Source organism: Neofelis nebulosa, chromosome 10 (assembly GCF_028018385.1).
Source record: "Neofelis nebulosa isolate mNeoNeb1 chromosome 10, mNeoNeb1.pri, whole genome shotgun sequence".
Classification (NCBI taxonomy): domain Eukaryota; kingdom Metazoa; phylum Chordata; class Mammalia; order Carnivora; family Felidae; genus Neofelis; species Neofelis nebulosa.
The window spans coordinates 61,471,265-61,494,794 of NC_080791.1; the positions used below are offsets into that span (position 1 = coordinate 61,471,265).

General features: G+C 36.4%; 2 protein-coding genes across 2 annotated transcripts; one reads left to right on the forward strand and one right to left on the reverse strand.

Moving 5' to 3' along the window:
* Positions 1-10,686: 10,686 nt before the first annotated feature.
* On the forward strand, positions 10,687-14,450 carry LOC131488635 (olfactory receptor 51V1-like). The gene is made up of 2 exons (XM_058690496.1): positions 10,687-10,709; positions 13,505-14,450. Exons 1-2 carry the CDS (start codon positions 10,687-10,689, stop codon positions 14,448-14,450), a joined length of 969 nt encoding a protein of 322 aa, XP_058546479.1.
* A 7,712-nt stretch (positions 14,451-22,162) lies between these two features.
* LOC131488636 (olfactory receptor 52A1-like) lies at positions 22,163-23,113 on the reverse strand. The gene has a single exon (XM_058690497.1). It carries the CDS (start codon positions 23,111-23,113, stop codon positions 22,163-22,165), a length of 951 nt encoding a protein of 316 aa, XP_058546480.1.
* Positions 23,114-23,530: the final 417 nt, after the last annotated feature.

The window sequence follows — 23,530 nt, forward strand, 5'->3', positions numbered from 1 at the left end:
CAGCACTATCAACAATAGCCAAATTATGGGAATAGCCCAAATGCCCATCAGCTGAATGGATAAAGAAGATGTGAGATATATATAGATATAGATATATAGATATATGATTATTACAATATATTATTATAATTATATATATACATATATTATATATATAATGGAATATTAGCCATAAAAATGAAATCTTTGACATCTACAACCACATGGATGGAGGTAGAGTGTATTATGCTAAGCAAAACAAGTCAGTCTGAGAAAGGCAAATGTCATATGATTTCTCTCATATGTAGAATTTAAGAAACAAAACAGATGAACACAGAGGAAGGAGAAAAAGGAGAGGGAGGCAATCCATAAGTGACTCTTAACTATAGAGAAAAAACTGAGGGTTGCTTGGAGGAGAGGTAGGCAGGGGATGAGATAGATGGGTGATGGGTATTAAGGAGGGCACTTGTGATGAGCACTGGGTGTTACCTGTAAGTGATGAGTCACTAAATTCTACTCCTGAAACCAATTCTACACTATATGCTAACTAAGTAGAATTTTAATAAAAAACTTTAAGAAAAAAAAAGAAAACATATGTACTTCAGTTGCATAAAGATGTAGTTTCTAGTCTATTTAAATATAAAGACATGCTTTGGGTAAGTTTTTTTATCGACTCACATAAGGAATAATTTTGCTTTCAGTAATTGTATATTGAAAAAACACATTATGAAAAATATACTGGTAACAATGTAATAATAAATGAGCTGCATATTATCAATCATAGCATTTATATACCTTGAAAAACACTTATATGCATGTAAAATTGTATTCAAACAATCTGCAAAAGATGCTTGATAAATGCTTGGACTTATGCATCATTTGCAGTGAGTTTATTGCTCTCTAGGCCTCAGGAGTCCATAGGTTGGGAACCACTGTTATAATGGATTTTTTTTGTTTTCTTGGTCTCTGCCTTTCATCACCCCCAAATTTTATTTTCCTCCTTCTACTTAATTATCAATAAATCTAAATCTATTTTGGCACTGTATTAAATAAATAAATAAATAAATAAATAAATAAATAAATATTATAGCAAAATAAATGTGATAGCCTAATTTTATGCCCATAGAACCAAAAGCATTTTGAATACGTGATACGTGGTCTTAGGGTTTGAGAGGAATCAAGATGTTCTGTGACAATTATTGCTTTAAATGAAAGAAATTGGTCTTGATTATAATTACATCTGAGTTTGGTTTTACATAAGTTACCATATAACTCTACTAGGTTATGTTGCAAGCCACATGGAGCTAGTATATTTCTTGACAGACATTTAGACCAAAATCAGCTTCTTCCATTTAGCTCACATGGACATAACTTTAATTAATGAAAATGGAGACTAACGTTTGCATCCAAAGACATATGAGCTAATCATATCTAAATACCCTGTGGTGTTTACCATGACAGAAAATTTTGTCTCAATTTTTAAAGCTATTCTGTGACCAGTGTTCACTTGCCACAAATAAACTACTGACTATACCAGGGGCTCCTGGGTGACTCAGTCGGTCAAATGTCCAACTCTTGATTTCCACTCAGGTCATGATCTCACAGTTGGTGAGTTTGAGCCTTAGGTCAAGTTCTATGCTGAAAATATGGAGCCTGCCTAGGAATCCCTCTCTCTCTCTTTCTCTGTCTCTCTTTCTCTCTCAAAAGTAAATAAATATTCAAAAAATTTTTTTAATAAAAAATAAAAATATGAAGTGTTGGATGTCTTAGAGCCCAGAGGTAAATTTACTCCGAAAAATTATTCCATAAATTATTTACTAAAATTAAATATAAGCTAAGTTTCTTGAGAAATCTTATTGACAATGATTAACCTTAAATTTATTCAGCCAAGATTTAGTGATGTGTGGAACTGTTTCTGTAACAAACTAAAGCCTTATTCTGATTTCTTTCTGTTGTTCCATTTTGTCATCATGGAAATATAGAATATATTTAGAACAAGAATAGTGAATTTTAGAGTTCATTTAATTAAAACTTTTTGTTAATATTTTGGGAAATAACATGGAATGGCTCTTTAATACATTAAAATAAAGAGTATATCTTGACAATTTTATTGTCATAAAATTAATAAATATTAGTTACTGAAACACAAAGGTATACAAGTTATAGAATAGCATTTATTTTAACAGCTCCCCATCTACCCTAAATAAGAGATTTTGGTGTTCAAATATGTGATATTTATCTCCAAAAATCTTTTGCTGACTTACACTCATATTAAAAGCATAAACGAGCTACTGTATCTTAACAAGTTCAGCAACACTAGATCCTGATAACCGTAATTTATTTTTCCAAGAGTGTATCAAATATTAAATTGTATTTGACCTATTATTTTAAATGTTGTAGTCATTTAATTTAATTTATTTATTTGTATTTAATTTTATTTTTTATTTTTTAAAATTTACATCCAAATTAGTTAGCATATAGTGAAACAATGATTTCAGGAGTAGATTCCTTAATGCCCCTTACCCATTTAGCCCATCCCCCCTCCCACAACCCTTCCAGCAACCCTGTTTGTTCTCCATATTTATGAGTCTCTTCTGTTTTGTCCCCTCCCTGTTTTTATATTATTTTTGTTTCCTTTCCCTGATGTTCATCTGTTTTGTCTCTTAATGTCCTCATATGAGAGAAGTCATATGATTTTTGTCTTTTGTCTGGCTGAAATTTCACTTAGCATAATACCCTCCAGTTCTATCCACGAAGTTGCAAATGGCAAGATTTCATTCTTTTGGATTGCCGAGTAATATCCTATTGTGTATATATATATATATATATATATATAGTATATATACAATATATATGTATATATTGTATATATATACATATATATATTGTATATATACTATATATATATATACACACACACACACACACACACACACACACACCATATTTTCTTAATCCATTCATCCATCGATGGACATTGGGGCTCTTTCCATACTTTGGCTATTGTTGATAGTGCTGCTATAAACATGGGGGTGTCCCTTTGAAACAGCACATCTGTATCCCTTGGATAAATGCTTAGCAGTGCAATTTCTGGGTGGTAGGGTGGTTCTATTTTTAGTTTTTTGAAGAACCTTCATACTGTTTTCCAGAGAGGCTGCACCAGCTTGCATTCCCACCAACAATGCAAAAGAGATCATTGTTCTCTGCACCCTCTCCAGCCTCTGTTGTTGCCTGAGTTGTTAATGTGAGCCATTCTGACAGGTGTGAGGTGATATCTCATTGTGGTTTTGATTTGTATTTCCTTGATGATGAGTGATGTTGAGCATTTTTTCATGTGTTGGTTGGCCATCTGGATGTCTTCCTTTGAGAAGTGTCTATTCATGTCTTTTGCCCATTTCTTTACTGGATTATTTGTTTTTGGGTGTTGAGTTTCATAAGTGCTTTATAGATTTTGGATACTAACCCTTTAACTGATATGTCATTTGCAAATATCTTCCTCCATTCTGTCAGTTGTCTTTTAGTTTTGCTGATTGTTTCCTTCCTGTGCAGAAGCTTTTTATTTTGATGAGGTCTCACTAGTTCATTTTTGCTTTTGTTTCCCTTGCTTCCGGAGACGTGTTGAGTAAGAAGTTGCTGCAGCCAAGGTCAAAGAGGTTTTTGCCTGCTTTCTCCTCGAGGATTTTGATGGCTTCCTGTCTCACATTTAGGTCTTTCATCCATTTTGAGTTTATTTTTGTGAATGGGGTAAGAAAGTGGTCCAGGTTCATTCTTCTGAATGTCGCTGTCCAGTTTTCCCAGCACCACTTGCTGGAGAGACTGTCTTTATTCCACTGGATATTCTTTCCTGCTTTGTCAAAGATTAGTTGGCCATACATTTTTGGGTCCATTTCTGAGTTCTCTATTCTGTTCCAGTGATCTGAGTGTCTGCTCTTGTGCCAGTACCATACTGTCTTGATGATTACAGCTTGGTAGTATAGCTTGAAGTCTGGGATTGTGATGCCTCCTGCTTTGGTTTTCTTTTTCAAGATTGCTTTGGCTATTCGGGGTCTTTTCTGGTTCCATACAAACTTTAGGATTATTTGTTCTAGTTCTGTGAAGAATGCTGGTGTTACTTCAGTAGGGATTGCATTGAATATGTAAATTGCTTTGGGTAGTATCAACAGTTTAACAATATTTGTTCTTCCTATCCAAGAACATGGAATCTTTTTCCATTTTTTTGTGTCTTCTTCAATCTCTTTCATGAGCTTTCTATAATTTTCAGTGTATAGATATTTCACCTCTTTGGTTAGATTTATTCCTAGGTATTTTAAGTTTTTTTGTGCAACTGTAAATGGGATTGATTCCTTGATTTCTCTTTCTGTCGCTTCATTGTGGGTATATAGGAATGCAACCGATTTCTGTGCATTGACTTTATATCCTTCAACTTTGCTGAATTCATGAATGAATTCCAGAAGTGTTTTGGTGGAATCTTTTGGGTTTTCCATATAGAGTGTCATGTCATCTGTGAAGAGTGAAAGTTTAGCCTCCTCCTGGTCAATTTGGATGCCTTTATTTCTTTGTGTTGTCTGATCGCAGAGGCTAAGACTTCCAATACTATGTTGAATAACAGAGGTGAGAGTGGACATCCCTGTCTCATTCCTGACCTTAGGGGGAAAGCTCTCAGTTTTTCCCATTGAGGATGATATTGGTGTTGGGTCGTTCATATATGGCTTTTATGATCTGGAGGTATGCTCCTTCTATCCCTACTTTCTTGAGGGTTTTTATGAAGAAAGGATGCTGTATTTTGTCAAATGCTTTCTCTGCATCTATTGAGAGGATCATATGGTTCTTGTCCTTTCTTTTATTGATGTGATGAATCACGTTAATTGTTTTGCAGATATTGAACCAGCCCTGCATCCCAGGTATAAATCCCACTTGGTCATGGTGAATAATTTTTTGAATGTATTGTTGGAGCCAGTTGGCTAATATCTTGTTAAGGATTTTTGCATCCATGTTCATCAGGGAAATTGGTCTATTGTTCTCCTTTTTAGTGGGGTCTCAGTCTGGTTTTGGAATCGAGGTAATGCTGCCCTCAGACAAAGAGTTTGGAGGTTTTACTTCCATTTCTATTTTTTGGAACAGCTTCAAGAGAATAGGTGTTAACTTTTCATTGAATGTTTGGTAGAATTCCCCTGGAAAGCCATCTGGCCCTGGACTCTTGTTTTTTGGCAGATTTTTGATTACTAATTCGATTTCCGTACTGGTTATGGGTCTGTTCAAATTTTCTATTTCTTCCTGTTTCAGTTTTGGTAATGTATATGTTTCTAGGAATTTGTCCGTTTCTTTCAGATTACCCATTTTATTGGCATATAATTACTCATAATATTCTCTTATTATTGTTTTTATTTCTGTTGTGTTGGTTGTGATCTCTCCTCTTTCATTCCTGATTTTATTTGAGTTCTTTCCTTTTTCTTCTTGATCAAACTGACTAATGGTTTATCAATTTTGTTAATTCTTTCAAACAACCAGCTTCTGGTTTCATTAATTTTCTACTGTTTTTTTGGTTTCAATAGCATTAATTTCTGCTCCAATTTTTATCATTTCCTGTCTTCTGCTGGTTTTGGGTTTTATTTGCTGTTCTTTTTCTAGCTCCTTAAGGCGTAAGGTTACGTTGTGTATTTGAGATCTTTCTTCCTTCTTTAGGAAGGCCTGGATTGCTATATACTTTCCTCTTATGACTGCCTTTGCTACATCCCAGAGGTTTGGGGTTGTGGTGTTAGCGTTTTCATTGACTTCCTTATACTTTTTAATTTCCTCTTTAACTGCTTGCTTAGCCCATTCATTCTTTAGTAGGATGTTCTTCAGTCTCCAAGTATTTGTTACCTTTCCAAATGCTTTCTTGTGGTTGATTTCGAGGTTCATAGTGCTGTAGTCTGAAAATATGCATGGTATGATCTCGATCTTTTTGTACTTACTTAGGGTTGATTTGTGTCCCAGTATATGGTTTATTCTGGAGAATGTTCCATGTGCACTGGAGAAGAATGTATATTCTGCTGTTTTAGGATGAAATGTTCTGAATATATCTGTTAAGTCCATTTGGTCTAGTGTGTCATTCAAAGCCATTGTTTCCTTGTTGATTTTTTGATTAGATGATCTGTCCATTGCAGTGAGTGGGATGTTGAAGTCTCCTACTATTAAAGTATTACTACTGATGAGTTTTTTTATGTTTGTGATTAATTGATTTATATATTTGGGTGTTCTCACATTTGGCACATAAATGTTTACAATTGTTAGGTCTTCTTGGTCTATAGACCCCTTGATTATGATATAATGCCCTTCTGCATTCCTTGATGCAATCTTTATTTTAAAGTCTAGATTGTCTGATATAAGTATGGCTACTCCGGCTTTCTTTTGCTGACCATTAGCATGACAGTTGGTTCTCCGTCCCCTTATTTTCAATCTGAAGGTGTCTTTAGGTCTAAAGTGGGTCTCTTGTAAACAGCATATAGATGGGTCTTGTTTTCTTATCTATTCTGTCACCCTATGTCTTTTGATTGGAGCATTGAGTCCATTGACGTTTAGAGTGAGTACTGAAAGATATGAATTTATTGCCATTATGATGCTTGTAGAGTTGGAGTTGCTGGTGGTGTTCTCTGGTCTCTAATCTTTGTTGCTTTTGGTATATATATATATATATATATTTTTTTTTTTTTCATCTTTTCTCCTCTCAGAGAGTCCCCCTTAAAATTTCTTGCAGGGCATGTTTAGTGGTCACAAACTCCTTTAATTTTTGTTTGTCTGTGAACTTTTTATCTCCTTCTATTTTGAATGACAACTTGCTGGATAAAGAATTCTTGGCTGCATATTTTTCTGATTCAGCACACTGAATATATCCTGCAACTCCTTCCTGGCCTGCCAAGTTTCTGTGGATAGGTCTGCTGTAACCTGATCTGTCTTCCCTTGAAGGTTAAGGACTTTTTTCCCCCTTGTTGCTTTTATGATTCTCTTCTTGCCTGAGTATTTTATGAATTTGACTATGATATGCCTTGTTGATGGTCGTTTTTTGTTGAGTCTCATGGGGGGGGGGTCCTCTGTGCTTCCTGGATTTTGATGTCTGTGTCTTTCCCCAGGTTAGGAAAGTTTTCTGCTATGATTTTTTCACATAACCCTTCTACCCCTATTTCTCTCTCTTCCTCTTCTGGGACCCCTATGATTCTGATGTTGTTCCTTTTGAATGAGTCACTGATCTCTCTAATTCTTAAATCGTGCTCTTTTGCCTTAATCTCCCTCTTTTTTTCTGCTTCATTATTCTCTATAAGTTCGTCCTCTATATTGCTGATTCTCTGTTCTGCCTCATCCATCCTTGCTGCTGCTGCATCCATCCATAATTGCAGCTCAGGTACAGCAGTTTTAATTTCATTCTGGCTATTTTTTACTTCTTTTATCTCTGCAGAAAGGGATTCTAATCTACTTTCGACTCCAGCTAGTATTCTTATTTTCATGATTCTAAATTCTGGTTCAGACATCTTGCTTGTATCTGTGTCAGTTAAATCCCTGGCTCTCATTTCTTCATGGTCTTTCTTTTGGGGTGAATTCCTTTGTTTTGTCATTTTGAAGGGAGAAAAGGAATTAATGAGGTAGAAAAATTGAAATAAAAAAAGTAAAATTAAAAAAGTACTGAAATTAAAAATTAAACACACACACACACACAAAAATTGAATAGATGATGCTAGATCCTAGGTGTGTTTTGGTGTGGGTGTTGAAAGTGGTATGACAGATTAGAGAAAAAAAAAGAGTGGGGGGAAGAAAATCATTTGAGAATTTGAAAAAAATGAATACACTGACATAGACTAAAATGAGATGATGGGGTAAAATAGAATTTGAAAAAATATACACAAAAGTAAAGAATGTAGTTGAAAAAAATTAAACAAAAATATTTTTGATAAAAATTAAAAATAAATGCGATTTTTTTATTTTCTGTATTTAAAAAAAAAGAAAGGAAATGAAAAGAGAAAAAAAAGATTAAAAAAGAAAAGAAAAAAATTGTTTGAAAATTTGAAAAAGTGAATACACTGTAGTAGAGTAAAATAAAATGAAGGAAGTAAAATCCAATTTGAAAAAATTTACATAGCAGCAAAAAATATAGTAAAAAATTAAAGAAAAATATTCTTAATAGAAATTGAAAGTAAAAATGAATTTTTTCTCTCTCTGCATTCAAGAAAAAGAAAAGAAATGAAAAAGAGAAACAAAGAAAAAATAAGGAAATTGTTTGAGAATTTGAAAAGGTGAGTACACGGGAGTAGACTAAAATAAAATGATGGAAGTAGAATTTGAAAAAAATTACACAAAAGTAAAAAGTATAGTAATAAAAATTAAAGAAATATATTTTTAATAAATATGAAAATAAAAATGAAATTTTTCTCTTTCTCTATTCAAGAAAAAGAAAAGAATTGTAAAAGAGAAAAAGGAAAAAGAAAATTGAATAGATGAACCCGCTAACAGATTGAGTAGGACTGAAATTGCTTCATTTTCCCCAGAAGTCAGTCCATGTAGCGCTTTATAGTCCATAAATTAAGCTGGCGGTGAGTCTTGCGTACTTGAAGAGCAAAGATGGCCTAGTTGGGTGGGGCTCAGTGTAACGGCTCCGCTCTTCCACTAGGTGGCGCTGCTAGCCTGCTGGTGTGGGTTGTTGTGGTGCTCTTTGGTGCATATGCGCATATGCAGGAGCATTGCAAAATGGCGCCACCCAGCCACACAGTCTGTTCTCCCAGATCAGCAATCACACACCAGTCCTCCGTCTTCAGCTCTCGTCCACTCCCTGCTTTTTCACTCCCTGCTTTTTCACTCTCTGTGACCAGGCCCCAAGCAGTATCTCTCTCCCAAGTTTTGTCTCAGATGCGGCTATTTTCCCCGGGTCCTTACTTCCTAAGGACTGCGGCTTTGACCCACTGCACCCATCTATGGGAGGGTCTCACCCAGCAATGGCCGAATATCCGCTGCATCCAGGAATGCCTGCTGTATGCTGTTGTTGCTGGTGCCCCAAGACTGTGGCCACGTGCCAGCCCGCCCCAGAAAATGTTCGCCAGACAGTGTAGCAGCAGCATTTCAGGGATTATGGAAAATCACAACACGCATCTGGCACCAGGTTTCACCCTTAATGACCTTGTTACAGCACCAGCAAATGTGGCCATTTTCTGGGGTTTGCTGGGACCAGGTGGCTTCAACAGTCTCTACGAAATGTCCTTCCAGCAGTGGAACCGCTTTTCCCTGTGTGGCCCCAGAACCTCCCAGCTCCCACTCTGTTCCTGGGGATTCGCCCTTCCCACCAGAGCACCACCAGGTATTGAGCTGTGGAGTTGCAGCCTTGTGCTTCCCTAGTTTACAGCCTTGATAGAGTTTAAACCCTCTTCTTTCTCCTTTCTCCCTTTTTAGTTTAGTCCCTGCAGCTGTTTCCAATTTTCTGCTTTCTCTCCAGCTGCTTTTGGGGAGGGGTGATTTTCCCATATTCTTTCCCCCTCCCCAGTCTCTGTCCTCTTTCTGCCCGAAAAAGAGATTCCCTACCTTTCGGGGCTTCTTGCTCCCCAAGTTTAGCTCTCCACTCCATGTACCTGCTGAATTCTGTGGTTCAGGTTGTGCAGATTGTTGTACTAATCCTCCAATCAGTTTTCTGGGTGTGTAGGATGGTTCAGTGTTGGTCTGGCTGTATTTTATGGATGCGAGGCACAAAAAGCTTCCATGCTGTTCCGGCATCTTGGCTCCTCCCTCATATTTCTTATTGTATAAAATTTGTTGCTTTATATGTATTTTATTAATTATAGACACTACTGCCAAGCATTACTTGAAGTGTTTTTTTTGTTGTTGTTGTTTCTATTTATTTATTTTTTTTGAGGGAGAGAGTGTGTATATGTGAGTAGAGTAGGGACAGAGAGAAAGAGAGAGAATCCCGAACAGGAAACATGCTCATCGCAGAGCCCTATGCAAGGCTCAATCCCAAGGAACCTTAAGATCATGACCTGAGCCAAAATCACGAACGGGATACTCATCCGACTGAGCCACCCAGGGGCCCCTTAATTCTTTTATCTCTCTGACTTTTAATCTTCCCTAAGAAGCTTTAAAATATTTGTTAAGTTAAAAATATTGCCATTTGTTTAGTCACAGTGCAACTATGGAAATGTTTTAGGAGAATAGATACAGTTACATAAAGAATATATTTCTATTTCAGGTGCATGCCATTACAAGCCCCATCGGAGTGTTAATGATTTCTACATGTGTTTATGTACATTTATATCTACAGGTGCTGCATTTGTGAATGGGATTTGCCATTCTAGTTTGCTTTCTATTGTATTTTTGAATATAAATAAATGGAAGGCTTATTTTTAGGGTGTGTTATTTCCTAAATGCTTATAATTTCAACAAATTGTTAGAAACAAATTATTGAATATCACATTTAGAATAAGTTTGAAGTAAATAAGAACATTGCCTTCTTCCATTTCATATGAACATTTAAATTAATGTCTGATTTCATTTCTTTGACTAATAAAGGAATACGATTAAATTATCATCCTATAGTGAAAATTCTTTATTTTTTCCATACTTTAAAGAAAATTGTGACATAATCTATGAAAAATCTGTTTTAATACACATTGTTGTTTTAAACTCTCTCTCTTTGATTAGTAGTTGAAAGGAAAAAATGTATTCCCTATTCTATTTGGATTGGTGATTCTGTTCATGTTTATAAAGTCAAGAGGCATGTTTTGAACCAGATTCCTTAAGAGTATAGCCTCATTTACATTATAAAAATAACTTCCATGTTTTCAGTCATTTTACTATATTTTCTTATTTTCAAGTTGTTGTGAACTTTTACCTTTTGATATACATGTAAATGCGTGTTAGTTGGAAGTAGGAACAAAGGCCAATATGATATGTAAACCTGATATCCTATTACCCTGGAAGATTGACAGTTATTTTTATTATCAGTCCACTATGTCATTAATGATTTGTTCAAATCTTGAGTTTCCAAAATAGAAGTAAGGACTTCAAAGGAATTACTAACAAACATACATTTTCCCTAGGTAGAGATTTTCACCAATTGTTCCATCTCTATACATTTTCTGAAAGACTGAAATTTAACAGCTATCAATTTATACATTTATGTATTTTATCTTTTAAAAAGAAACAGCTCTTAGTTTTATTGACAATATCCACATTTTAAAATCTCCATTTCATTTATTTCTAGTATGGCCTTTGTTCTTTCTTTCTCTTTGCCATCTTTGGGCTTAGTTTTTCTGTTTCTAATTCCTTGAGATGAAAAGTGAGGTTTTTAAAAATGTTTTATTATTTATTTTTGAAGAATAGACAGAGAGAGACAGAGTGTGAGCTGGGAAGGGGCAGGAGAGAGAGAGGGAGACACAGAATCTGAAGCAGGCTCCAGGCTCTGAGCTGTCAGAACAGAGCCAGACACAGGGCTTGAACTCACAAGCTCTGAGATCATGGCCTGAGCCAAAGTCAGATGCTTAACTGACTGAGCCCCCCAGCACCCCAGAAGAGTGAGGGTTTTTATCTGAAATATTTCTTGTTTCTTAATGTTGGCATTTATGGCTATAGACTTCCCTCTTAAAACTGCTTTTGAATCATTGCATATGGGTTTTTTATGTTTATTTATTTTGACAGAGAAAGAGAGAGAGAGAGAGAGAGCAAGAGAGCATCAGCACAAGGGGAGGAGCAGACAGAGAGGGAGAAAGAGAATCCCAAGCAGGTCCAGCACTGTCAGCACAGAGCCAGATGCAGGGCTCCATTCCATGAACCACGAGATCATGACCTGAGCTGAAATCAAAAGTTGGTGGCTCAACCAAATGAGCCACACAGATGCCCTTTATTGTCTCATTTAATTTTACTTTTAATTTTTAAATGTTTATTTTTGAAAGGGAGAGAGAAAGAGCACAAGTGGATAGGGACAGAGAGAGAGAAGGAGACACAGAATGAATAGGCTCCAGGCTCTGGGCTGTCAGCACAGAGCCCAACACAGGGCTTGAACCCACGAGCCATGAGATCATGACCTGAGCCAAAGTCAGATGCTTAACCGACTGAGCCACCAGGCATCCCAATTGTCCCCATTTTAGATTCGAAAATTGATATAAGGTTAAGTATGTTGCCCAAGGACACAGTACTCACAGGGGTTGGAGAAGGGTTTTCAACCCAGAAAGTCTGGCTTTGTAAGCACATTATTTATCTCTGTGGTCTACTGCCTATGAAAAGATATAATCCTTAAGTAATTCTAGAAATTAAATTAATAACAGAAGTACTCTAATTCTGAGAGTTAAATAATGCTAAGATTCCTAGTACACAGTAAATGCAAAAAAAAAAAATGCTCGGTGACATTACTGTTATGAAAATAGAGACTCTAATTCAAGCAGTTTAAAAGGATTATCAACCGTATACAAATCTGTTATGACTTACAAAGCAACGTTTTACTTGCCAGCACACAAACTCTTTAAATACTGATGGCATGAGTTCAAATAAAAAGAGAAAAGGTATACTGAAATGAAGGGAAATAAAATGAAATTTTATGTCAATAAGAATAACCTGTCTTATATAGGATGTATCTGCCGTCCTCCAAAAAAACATGTAAAGACCAGTGAGGGAGGAAGCAAACTACTACATGTTTCTGGAACTGTCTGTCCAGTACTCATTTCAAAATCTCCCTGAATGAAGGAATTATTTTTATGAACTTGCACTTGTAAGAATACTCAAAATTTAGTGGAGTGGAACACCTGCTCTACAGATACTCCCCATGGGTTTTCTCTCACTCTCCCAAAGAAGCACAGCCCCTATATGTTGCATCATTCACTCTCAGAACTTCCCAGGGTTTGGGATTTACTCCAGTGACTCCTAGACCTGCATAAATCTTGCTTCTTGTGGAATATCCATGCCACCATGACAAAGAGAAAAGAACCAGATCCATTTTCAAGATTGGCAAGACCATCTCTGCTGTGAGCGACAGTTATTCTTTATTAAGTCCATGAAATGTACATGTACAAGTGGACAACATGACTGAGAGATGACTTCTATAAATGACTGAGTGTCTTATGTAATAAGCAGAGGTGAATCTTACACACTACGGCAGTGAGTTGCAATTCATTTCACGAAGTTTTAAAGGCAAACACTCGAATGTGTTTTCCTTTTCTATTTGGTGTACTTAAACTTCATTATAATACCTTCACAAGTCGGGTATTTTCTCTGTTATTTGTAGTGTGTGAAGCACTGAGGTAGAAAGTGACAGTGAGATTATGGATATGGACACAATTCCTCTGATGGGGTCAGTGAACGAATAAGGTTTCATATGGAGGCATAGTTTCTGTTTCAGAGCAAATGAAGCTTCTTATAAAATACAAGCATTGGTAGTACGTGTAATGAGTTCTTGTGCTAAATGTAATCATTCCTTTTACAGCTGTTACTTCAAACTGTATATTAAGGCAGTGGAAAACACATGTGATTCTTAATAAGCTGTTAAGTATATTTTTTTTCTGAGAGGTATCCATCTTTAGAGATCCATGTCTGTTCAACCTGATTCCAAAGTCAGTAACTCCACCTTTCTCCTTACGGGTTTCCCTGGCCTGGAACGGGAATATCCTTGGCTCTCCATTCCTTTCTCCTGTATCTATGCTATGGTACTCTTAGGGAATTGCCTGGTGTTGCATGTGATCCGGACGGAGCCCAGCTTACATGAGCCCATGTTCTACTTCCTGGCCATGTTGGCCCTCACTGACCTGTGCATGGGGCTGTCCACAGTGCACACGGTGCTCGGGATCCTGTGGGGGATCAGCCAAGAGATTGGTCTGGATGCCTGCATTGCTCAAACCTTCTTTGTTCATGGTCTATCATGCATGGAGTCTGGAGTCCTTCTTGCCATGGCCTTTGATCGCTTTACTGCCATCTGCAATCCTCTGAGATATACATCCATTCTCACCAATATGAGAATCATCACCATTGGTGTGGCCATTCTAGGGAGGAGTTTCCTGTTCATTACTGCTCCCATTGTCCGCCTAAAGTTCTTCCATTACTGCCATCCTCATATCCTCTCCCATTCCTTCTGCCTGCACCAAGACTTACTTCGGCTTGCTTGCTCCGACATCCGCTTCAACAGCTTCTATGCGTTAGCCCTGGTGATCTGCACGCTCTTTTTGGACTCGGTGCTCATTCTCATCTCCTACATCTCGATCCTGCATTCAGTCTTGACTATTGCATCCCGGGACGAGCGGCTCAAGTCCTTGAAGACCTGTGTCTCCCATATCTGTGCTGTTCTGGTTTTCTATATCCCAATTATTGGTTTGACTATGGTGCACCGCTTTGGAAAGCACCTCTCTCCTGTGGTCCATGTCCTCATGGGCAATATCTATATCCTTTTCCCACCCTTGATGAACCCTATCATCTACAGTGTCAAAACCCAACAAATACGTAGCAGGATCCAGAGATGGTTCACTAAACAAAACTGAGTACTAGAAGTTAGTGTGTTCTAAGGAAGGGAAGGTCGTATTTGCAAGAGGAATGACTGATAATGATTTGTAGCAGAAATAATAAATGTATATGTAATATTTAACAGATTAAAGGCATATTTATAGTCATTTCTTAATTTAGTTTTCCAGAGCCGGAGAAATAAGCAGAGAAACTGTTACTGATCTCATTTCCTAATTTTAAAATTAAGTACAACGTTAACTACAGTGACTTGTGTTCCCCAGTGTATCAGTGAGCACTTGCCTGGGTAGTTACTGAGTTTACGGTACCATCCATGCTTTTTGAATTCTAGTTCAGCATGTGGTTTTATTTTTCATAGAACTGGTATATCGGTACGTTCACTTGTATAGGACAAGTAGCCTTTACATATTATTCCCATGTGTCACAAGTTGACTCTGTTGAGTTTGTTGAGAAGGAAAATTTTACTCTACCCTTCAAGGTTCTTCTAAATTAGTCTAATAATTACATTGGCATGAGACAGATGAACAGGAGAAAAAAAAAACAAAATTTAATTAATGCACACAGAGGTCCATAGTAAAATTAAGACCAAAGGAAATGACCAAGACATGAAGTTTTTATACATTTTAGACAAAGAAACATCCATCTGTGAGGAATTGACGGGACAAAGAAAACTTATGCTCAGGAGCTTCCATTAGTAAAGAATTCTAAATGTGGACTAGAATTTGGGCTGGGGTAATAAATCTGTAAAAATTACAAGATTTATTTACATAGGCTACTTTGGCCCTGAATTCCCTATCTCTGATGATAAGGATGTCCCTTTACCTCTTGATGCAGAGAAGGTACCTTTCACATGGGAGATGTGCTTCCTGCTTTCTGGAGACAAAGAGTCAGTAGTCTTGCACTGGCTGTTTCTTACATAAGTTTAATTCAGCATAATCTTTATGGTATTGTGGCATACTTCGGGGCAGCCTTCCCTAGGTCCCTGTAAGATCATTCACACCTCTTCACACCTTTTGTTTAAGCAAAAGTACCTAGAAAGCCTGTTCTGTCTCACCTAATAGAATGCAGGATTGGTAGATTAGATTACACGGTTTAATGTAAAAGATTGGCTGAACAGTGACTGAATCAGCTGTCATATCTCTACATAGTCTACGATGTACCCGCAATTCTATATAGTTTACAATACTCATGAGAGTTGTCAATTGACTTTAATCTTGGTGTCAGTGTACATGAAATTTTAAAGACAGATCAACCTCTTTATCTTTAAGGTAGGATGCGAAGGCACATATATATTAAGTAAAACATCTGCACCTAAACTGGGGATAGAATTATGGTTGTGAGAATCTTTTGAATGTATATCCCATTTTTTAATAATGTTTGTATTTATTTTTGAGACAGAGTGAGAGATAGCATTGAGTGGGAGAAGGGCAGAGAGAGAGGGAGACACAGAATCCAAAACAGGCTCCAGGCTCAAAGCTGTCAGCGCAGAGCCTGACGTGGGGTTCGAACTCTCTACCATGAGATCATGACCTGAGCCGAAGTCAGACGCTCATCCAACTGAGCCACCCAGGTACTCCTGTATATCCCATTTCTATGTCTCAGCCTCTTCATGGATAAAATTAGGAAATTCAAGTCAATAACAAAATGCAGATATTGTTATTTTTTATTGTTTCTTGATTTTTAAAAAACCTTGACTTCCTCCCAAATTAAAAATCAAAAAGTAAAAAAAAAAAAAAAAAGAATCCCATAGTATCAGTCTCAAGATTGTTTTTTAAATTTCTTTAAATATTGTCACCTCATCACAGCTATATCAAGCCATGACTGGGATAGCAGAGTCATCAGCAGAGACTAATTACAGTTAGGCTACAGAGATGGGAGGAAGCATATTGTTGCACATACACCTTCAGGTGTATGAAGTTCCATCATCGATATTCTCACAAACAGAGAAAAAATCAATTTTGAAAACTAATGTTTGGTTTGTTACCTTAATTTATCTTTTAGTGTTTTATTAGAAAAGTGATATGCTTTTTAGATTAAAAGATATCACATTTATGTTTGTTACTCTTGCCTTTGAGAACTGTCACTCTGTAAAGCCCACACATCTCTATATCTCAGTCTATCTAAACATTTCTGTCCATGTCCGACTACTTTACCCTGATGGCTCCTTTCTGTTAGGCTCTCTGTAACCGTACTTTATTTCAGAATGCCTGCCTCTCCTATCAGTCCTATTTTTCTATGTGTAGCTCATTTCTGAAAGAAACTTCTGGCCAATCATTGGTAATTGACCTGTTCTAGTTATAGTGGGAAATAACAGACCTTATTTTCCTCTTTGTTAGGGGGAATTTGAGAAAAAGGATGGAGAGGAACCTTCACATTATTATATTAAATATAATCAATATTATAATATTCATTGATGATGAAAATATAAGTGATCCCTAGTATATATGCATTAAGGTTTACATTAAACAAAATTTTGGGGGGCGCGTAGGTGACCTAGTTGGTTAAGCATCCAACTTTGACTCAGGTTATGAGCCCCTGGTTCAAGAGTTCGAGCCCCATATCAGGGTCTCTGCTGTCAGCTCAGAGCCCACTTTGGATTCTCTGTCTTCTCTCTGCCCCTCCCCCTCACAAAAAAAACAAAAATAATTTTTTTTTAATTTTTATGCATATTAGAAGTCAGATTTTGGAGTAAGAATAATTTGAGTTGTCCAAGGGCAATAATATTATCCCCACTTAACATGACAATAAAATGGGTTTGGTGAACTTTACATTTTGCGTAAGTTGAGCTTTTATTTTTCCCCATGAATATGTCTAAGAAAAGAAGTTTTCCTATAGTCTTCTATAAAATTTCAGTGTCTTAACTCTAAAAACTGAGCAGAAATATGATAGACTATAATTACCCCAAGTGAATAATAGTGAAAAGGAAAAATTTCAATAAGCGTTTCATAAGGTCAGAGTTAAAATTCCGTGCTTATATATTTATACTCTATTTTATTAAGTTGTGCCTAAAATGATAACAGAATTAGAAGTTAGCTATTAATGCATTATATTTGTGTATGTGGATATATATCAACATATGTATGTTTGCATTTATATATATGTATGTGTGTATATTCAGGTGATACTTATTATTTACAGATTCTGTATATGGGAATTCATCTACTTGTTCAAATATATTTGAAACCCCAGAATCAATGCCCCCAGTGTTGTCACCATTAGTGTACATATGTCAGGCAGCAAAAAATTTGAGTTGCCTAACACACATGTCCTCAGCTGAGGTTGAACAGGCTTAAGCTCTGCCTTCTTGTTTCATCTCTAGTACAAATAAATGAGTATACATTTCTGTGGTCTATTTGATGCTCTATTTTACTCCTTTTTGTTGGTGGTGGTGATGGCGAAAATGGCCCCCAAGCATCCTACTGAAGTGCATCCAGTGTTCCTAAACCCAAGGCTGTGATCCATCTTACGGAGGTGACAGTGTGTCAGATAAGCTCCCTGTAGGCAGAAGTTACAATTGCCCGTGAGCTCAATGTTAATGAATCAAAAATACTGAACATCCAGAAAAAGGAAGAGGAGTTTTACCAATCTGTGCATGAGGTTGCTCCTCCAATTGGTAGGGCAACGTCTAGAGTGTGTGATGAAACTATGGAGAGAATGGAAAGTTGACTAAGTTTGTGAATTCATGGTATTATGATCAATTAAATAAAATGTAGTGGATGGCACTTTTGCAAGTGTGAAATCCAAAGGAATCTACAGATCCATTATCCAAGGTCAGAAAGGGTGAAATCCTTCTTGGTTAATGTTTATTACAGGGAAATGCCACATGAAATGTATTATTTGTAAGAAATGTGTATTGAATGTGTTTGATATATATTAAAATGTGTCTTTAAATTGAAACACACACACAGATTACGTGTTAATGGTTATTGAAAATGTGATCAGAGCTCAAAGCAACTTGATGCTTGTGTTTCTCCTAAAGAGAAATGGTTCAGAACTCAGTGACTTTACAGAACATAACTGCAGCAAATAATAAAAATAGACCGTATATATATTTATACTGTAATTCTATGTTTATTAATATATACACCAAAATTGCTTACACAGCTATGAAAATACATACATGCATGCAAAGGTTCATTACATCATTAATATGCTTCAAAAATATTCATTTAGAGAGAAATATTAATTGAATTGTAGTACTTCTATAACATTCAACGTCATTGGCATTTTAAAAATAGAAAAAGTCCAAAAGTTGTGATTTTAAAAGTTATCCGTGTTATTCATAAGTAGCTGAAAAACTATGCAGAAAAATATTCTTGATATAATCTAATTTTTATTTAAAATAATTCTACATATATTCTAGTATTAAAAAGCCTGAATATCATACTTACTAACTAACTCTAATGAGAGAGTAGGGAGAAAGGATGAAAAAAACATTTTAAATTGTTTGAGTTTTATACAATTAATGGTATTGTTTCAATTTAAAACATATATGTTTATCCAAGGAGAGAACTATAGGGATTTTTCATGGGGTATGGCATAATTTTAACTTGTCCACTGAATTTTCATACACGTAGGCATCACAAACAATTTTGTTTATATTAAAAGCCATACATAAATTTTGTGATTGGCAAAGTTTCCTAAGCATACCAAAAAAGGTATTAAAAAGGGAAAAATAAGGTAAGTAAAACATATTTTGTGTAAAATAAAATCTAAATTATAATTCAGCTCAAGAGGAGCAAGAAGGAGAACCTAAAGGCAACATTTCACTCGATGAACAAGTAAATAAGGTATGTAAAAAGAAATTAAAATGCATCAGAGACATCCTGAAGAAATAGAATTTCAGAGAGGAGTCTTTCAGAGGACAGAGAGAGCTCTTTCTGAAGCCACATCTGCCAAGAGCCATCTGCTATGTCTGGTCAAAAAGGACAATTCTCCTGGCATACAGCCAGTTTTGAGGGTCAGAAAACAGATTTTTGGAATTCTGGCAGAGCCTAAAAGAAAAAAGTAGAAAACCAAAGGATCTCTCTCCAGGTGACAATGGAGGAACAGAGACCTGAGACTGGCAATGTGTTAGGTTTCAGACAAGATATTTGCTAAACTCTGAAACTGCATGGGACTGGAAGGCCAAAAGAGTGGGCAGGGAACATTTGAACAAGACAGAGTTGTTTTCGGTACTCTTGTCTTCCTTGGCGCACAAAGATTACAGTGCAAGGTGTGGATTGCACCCTAGCTCACAGTTGAAAGCCTGAACAGGCCAAGCCTTAGGTGCAAAAGTGAAACCAGCTAATACAGTGGTACAACCAGCTTCCACTCAGTCCAAATTTTGATTAGGTCAAGGTAAAGATCCTATATGGGGCTTACCACAGAGCAAGATGTGCATTATCCCTGGAGGAAAATATCACTTTACCTGGCTTTCATGATTTTTATATATAATGTCAAACACCCAGTGAGAAACTGGTAGACATGGCAAGAGACAAGAACATGAGTTCAAAAACAAGGAGAAAAGCAGTAGAAACGGACCCCTCCACAGCTGTATTTATTGTAAATAGCAGTCAAGGATTTTTAAGGTAACAATGCTTAATATGTGCGAGGAAATAGAAGAACCAATGATAAATAATTTATTAATCCTTAAAAATGAAGAGTTGAAGAATTTTACCAGAAAATTAGAATATACCAGAAATTTAAATTAAAATAAAGAGAGAGAGAGAGAGAGAGAGAATGAATCAGATGCACATTAGAAAATGCTAAAGCACAGGAGTTAAACCTGATAATTCAGGAAAGCTGAATCAGAGAGCAGAAGACAGGATTACTGAGCTAAATGAGAGGTTAGTAGAAAATAACAAACATGAGACTTTAGTGCCTTATTAGGGAAAGGAAGTGTTTCCCAGTGATAAAAAGGTCAATCAACAAGGAAGATCTCTTTAAAATCTTCATGCATCAATAAATGGAAGTGCCTACCTACCCATAGCTTAAAAGTACACAAATCAAAGACATCAGCAGCTGTAACAAGGGAAACAGACTAATCCACATTCATAATGGAACATTTTAACACTCTTCTATCAAAAACTGAAAACACAAGCAACTAAATCTAAGGATAGAATCACATAAAATTAATAAACTTGATCACACACACATATATAAATACAGATATATGGATAGATATAGATCCATAAATATGGGAATAGATATAGGTACAAGTAACACTTCGATCAACAGGTACAGGTGAACAAAAAGCGCAAGATTGGGTCATACATAAAGCTTTAATTTGTATTTTTAAATTAATTTTAGTGTTATATTAACAACTGTTTGAAAACAGTGGCTCAGTATTTCAGCTCAAGCGCAAGATGAATGATGCAGATTTCTCACAAGGAAAATGAAGATAAGCATGATAACCAGAATAATCTCTACTGAGTACCTACCAGTTCCCAGACCCCATGTGAAGGGACTTACATAAACGTATCCATTAAATTACAGTGACAATCATGTCTCTAGTTCCCAATAAAATGCATGTTACTCTTCCTTATCTATAGTTTAGGCAGCTGAATGTGTGATAGTAAATTGTATTCCAATGCCTGTAGTTAGGAACTGGCAAAATAAGAGTTTCGAACAAGGTCATTTTGACTCCAGAGCTCAGGCACGTAACCAACTTCTTCAGCAATTGTTTCCCTACCAAATTGAAATCTGCTTTTTGTATAAGATATTCTTGACAAATATTTGACTACCTGCCCTCATTTATGATGGACTTGCAAAATGCAGTTTCTCTATGAAATACTATTAGTATATGAGCATCTTAATGCAGAACAAAATATACTTTGCTTTATAAAAAGAAAAACATACTGGGAAAACAAATATCGTGAGAATCCTAGCCTCCAGACTTTCTGTCCAGGTTTTTTAGGCCAAAGTGTTACTGTTGATTGAATTGGGAAAATAATTGAAAAGAGGTTTAGAATAACGTTGTCTCTAATCTAAATCTAAAACTTGTCTTCACGTTACTGAAAAAATAAATCACCAAATGCCAGAGCATTTCTCACGTTGCTTTTATGCAAGTGAGAAATTAAATGAACACTTAAAAACAATAAATATAAGCCATGGTGTAAGCATGGCCTTAGTCCTAGATTTGTTGGAGCAAACATATTTGATGTCATGAGAAGCACCAAGTTGATTATAGCATGAATTACTTGATGAAGATAGGCTTTGTGAAGAAGGAGATATTTATAGATACTTATTTCAAACAAAGTTCAGGTTATATATAAGGAAGAGATATTCAAGGGATAAATTTTTACTGGACAAAGTAAACACTAAAGAAGATTTTAGAATAGTTGGAGAAAGAATGTAGTGGGACTTGTATATTATATAAAAGAATCTGATCTTGGAGCTCTAAGTACAAAAGAATCAGTGTGTTCCACTACAACCTGCAGAAGGATCTTTGATTTGTCTATTCCACACAGACCAGCTTCAGGTGGTAAGGAAAATCCGCATTCTGACTTTTCTTATAGCCAAGCATTTAGTTTTCCAGTATCTCATCTGATCTTCTATTTGCCTCAATATCTTCTAATTGCCTTGTAACTCCAAGTCAATATCCTATGGGATTTTTAACACAATCGTTTATATGTTTATTAATTTGTTCATAAAACATGATGATACTCCAAACTATTGACTGGACTTTCAGATCATATGGGCCCATTAGGTGAGCCATTAAATCCATAGGAGGAAATATTTCCATCAAACGTCATGCCTGGTCTTTGGAACACAACATCTTTACTGCCTTATCTCGAATGTGTTTGGTCTTCACCCCATATACAAAGGGATTGAGGAAAGGTGGAACCAGTAGGTAAAGGTTAGACAAGATGATATGTACATATGATGGAATAGAAGATCCAGATCTGTGAGTGAAAAAGGAAAAAAAGGCAAGGAGATAGAATTGGAAGAAGATACATATGTGGGGAATACATGTATTAAAGGCCTTAAGACGTGCCTCTTTCTGGGACAGGTGAAAGACAGTGATAAATATTTGTACATAGGAGAGGGTGATTAAAAGGAAGTCCAGGCCACCAACAACAAAAGCTCCAAGGAGACCGTAGAATTTACTGATGGAAACGTCTTCAGTGGCAAGCTTCACAAGGGCCATGTGTTCACAGTAAGTGTGGGATATTAACTTGGTTCGGTAAAGTTTCAGACGACACTTTATGAGCAAGAGGCATGGGATTACCAAAAAGGCAGGCCGCAAGGTCACCCCAATTCCAATATGCACGACCAGTTGTCGAGTGAATATGCTAGCATGCCTCAGTGGATAACAGATTGCTACATAGCGGTCCAGAGCCATAGCCAAAAGGACTCCCGATTCAATACCTTGAAATGTGTGGATAAGCCACATCTGAAAGAGGCAAGCATCAAAATAGATCTCTGGCAAGTGGAACCAAAAAATTCCAAGCATCTTGGGGACAATGCTGGTGCTAAGTACAATGTCTGTGGCTCCCAACATGGCCAGAAAGAAATACATAGGTTCATGGAGACTGGGTTCAGATTTGATGATGATCAAAAGCAGAGAATTTCCCACCAAAGCAATGATGTACATAACACAGAATGGAATCCCAATCCAACACTGAATAGTTTCCAGACCAGGGATCCCAATGAAAGTCAGCACAGAGGGTATGAACATAGTGCCATTTGCAATAGGCATGGTTATTCAGAGGTCTCCTTAGCAAAGGGGGAAAGTTTGCCAAACTATGATGCTGTGTTCTCTGATATGTCTTATTCTCATCCAGTCACAGAATTACTGAATGACAAAAATAGGAGAAACAACTACATCAGCTTATTTATCATTTTTAAATGAATGAGAAAATTTCGAAGGAAAGGTTCACTCAGCAACATCATCCACCCATGCGCAGTGATGTCCACAATGTGAAAACTGAGTATTTGCACACCATGCCTATGATGGGGTCAACGTGATCAGGCTGCTTAGTGGTGTTCTCCTTCCTCCCCCACTCCATCTTCGATTCCTTCTAACCTTGTCACGGAAATTAGAAAAAAAAAATTGAAACGGTAACTTGAGACAGAGAAACATCAAAATCCGTGTGCCTTGAGCCTGACTTTTCTC

What these genes read in the sequence shown, in the direction of transcription:
- LOC131488635 (XM_058690496.1), top strand. Translation starts at nt 10,687, where the DNA reads ATGTTTATAAAGTCAAGAGGCAT. An exon ending in TTTATAAAGTCAAGAGGCAT is followed by an intron (nt 10,710 to 13,504) that starts GTTTTGAACCAG and finishes CCATCTTTAGAG; the next exon opens with ATCCATGTCTGTTCAACCTG.
- LOC131488636 (XM_058690497.1), bottom strand. Translation starts at nt 23,113, where the DNA reads ATGCCTATTGCAAATGGCACTATGTTCATACCCTCTGTGCTGACTTTC.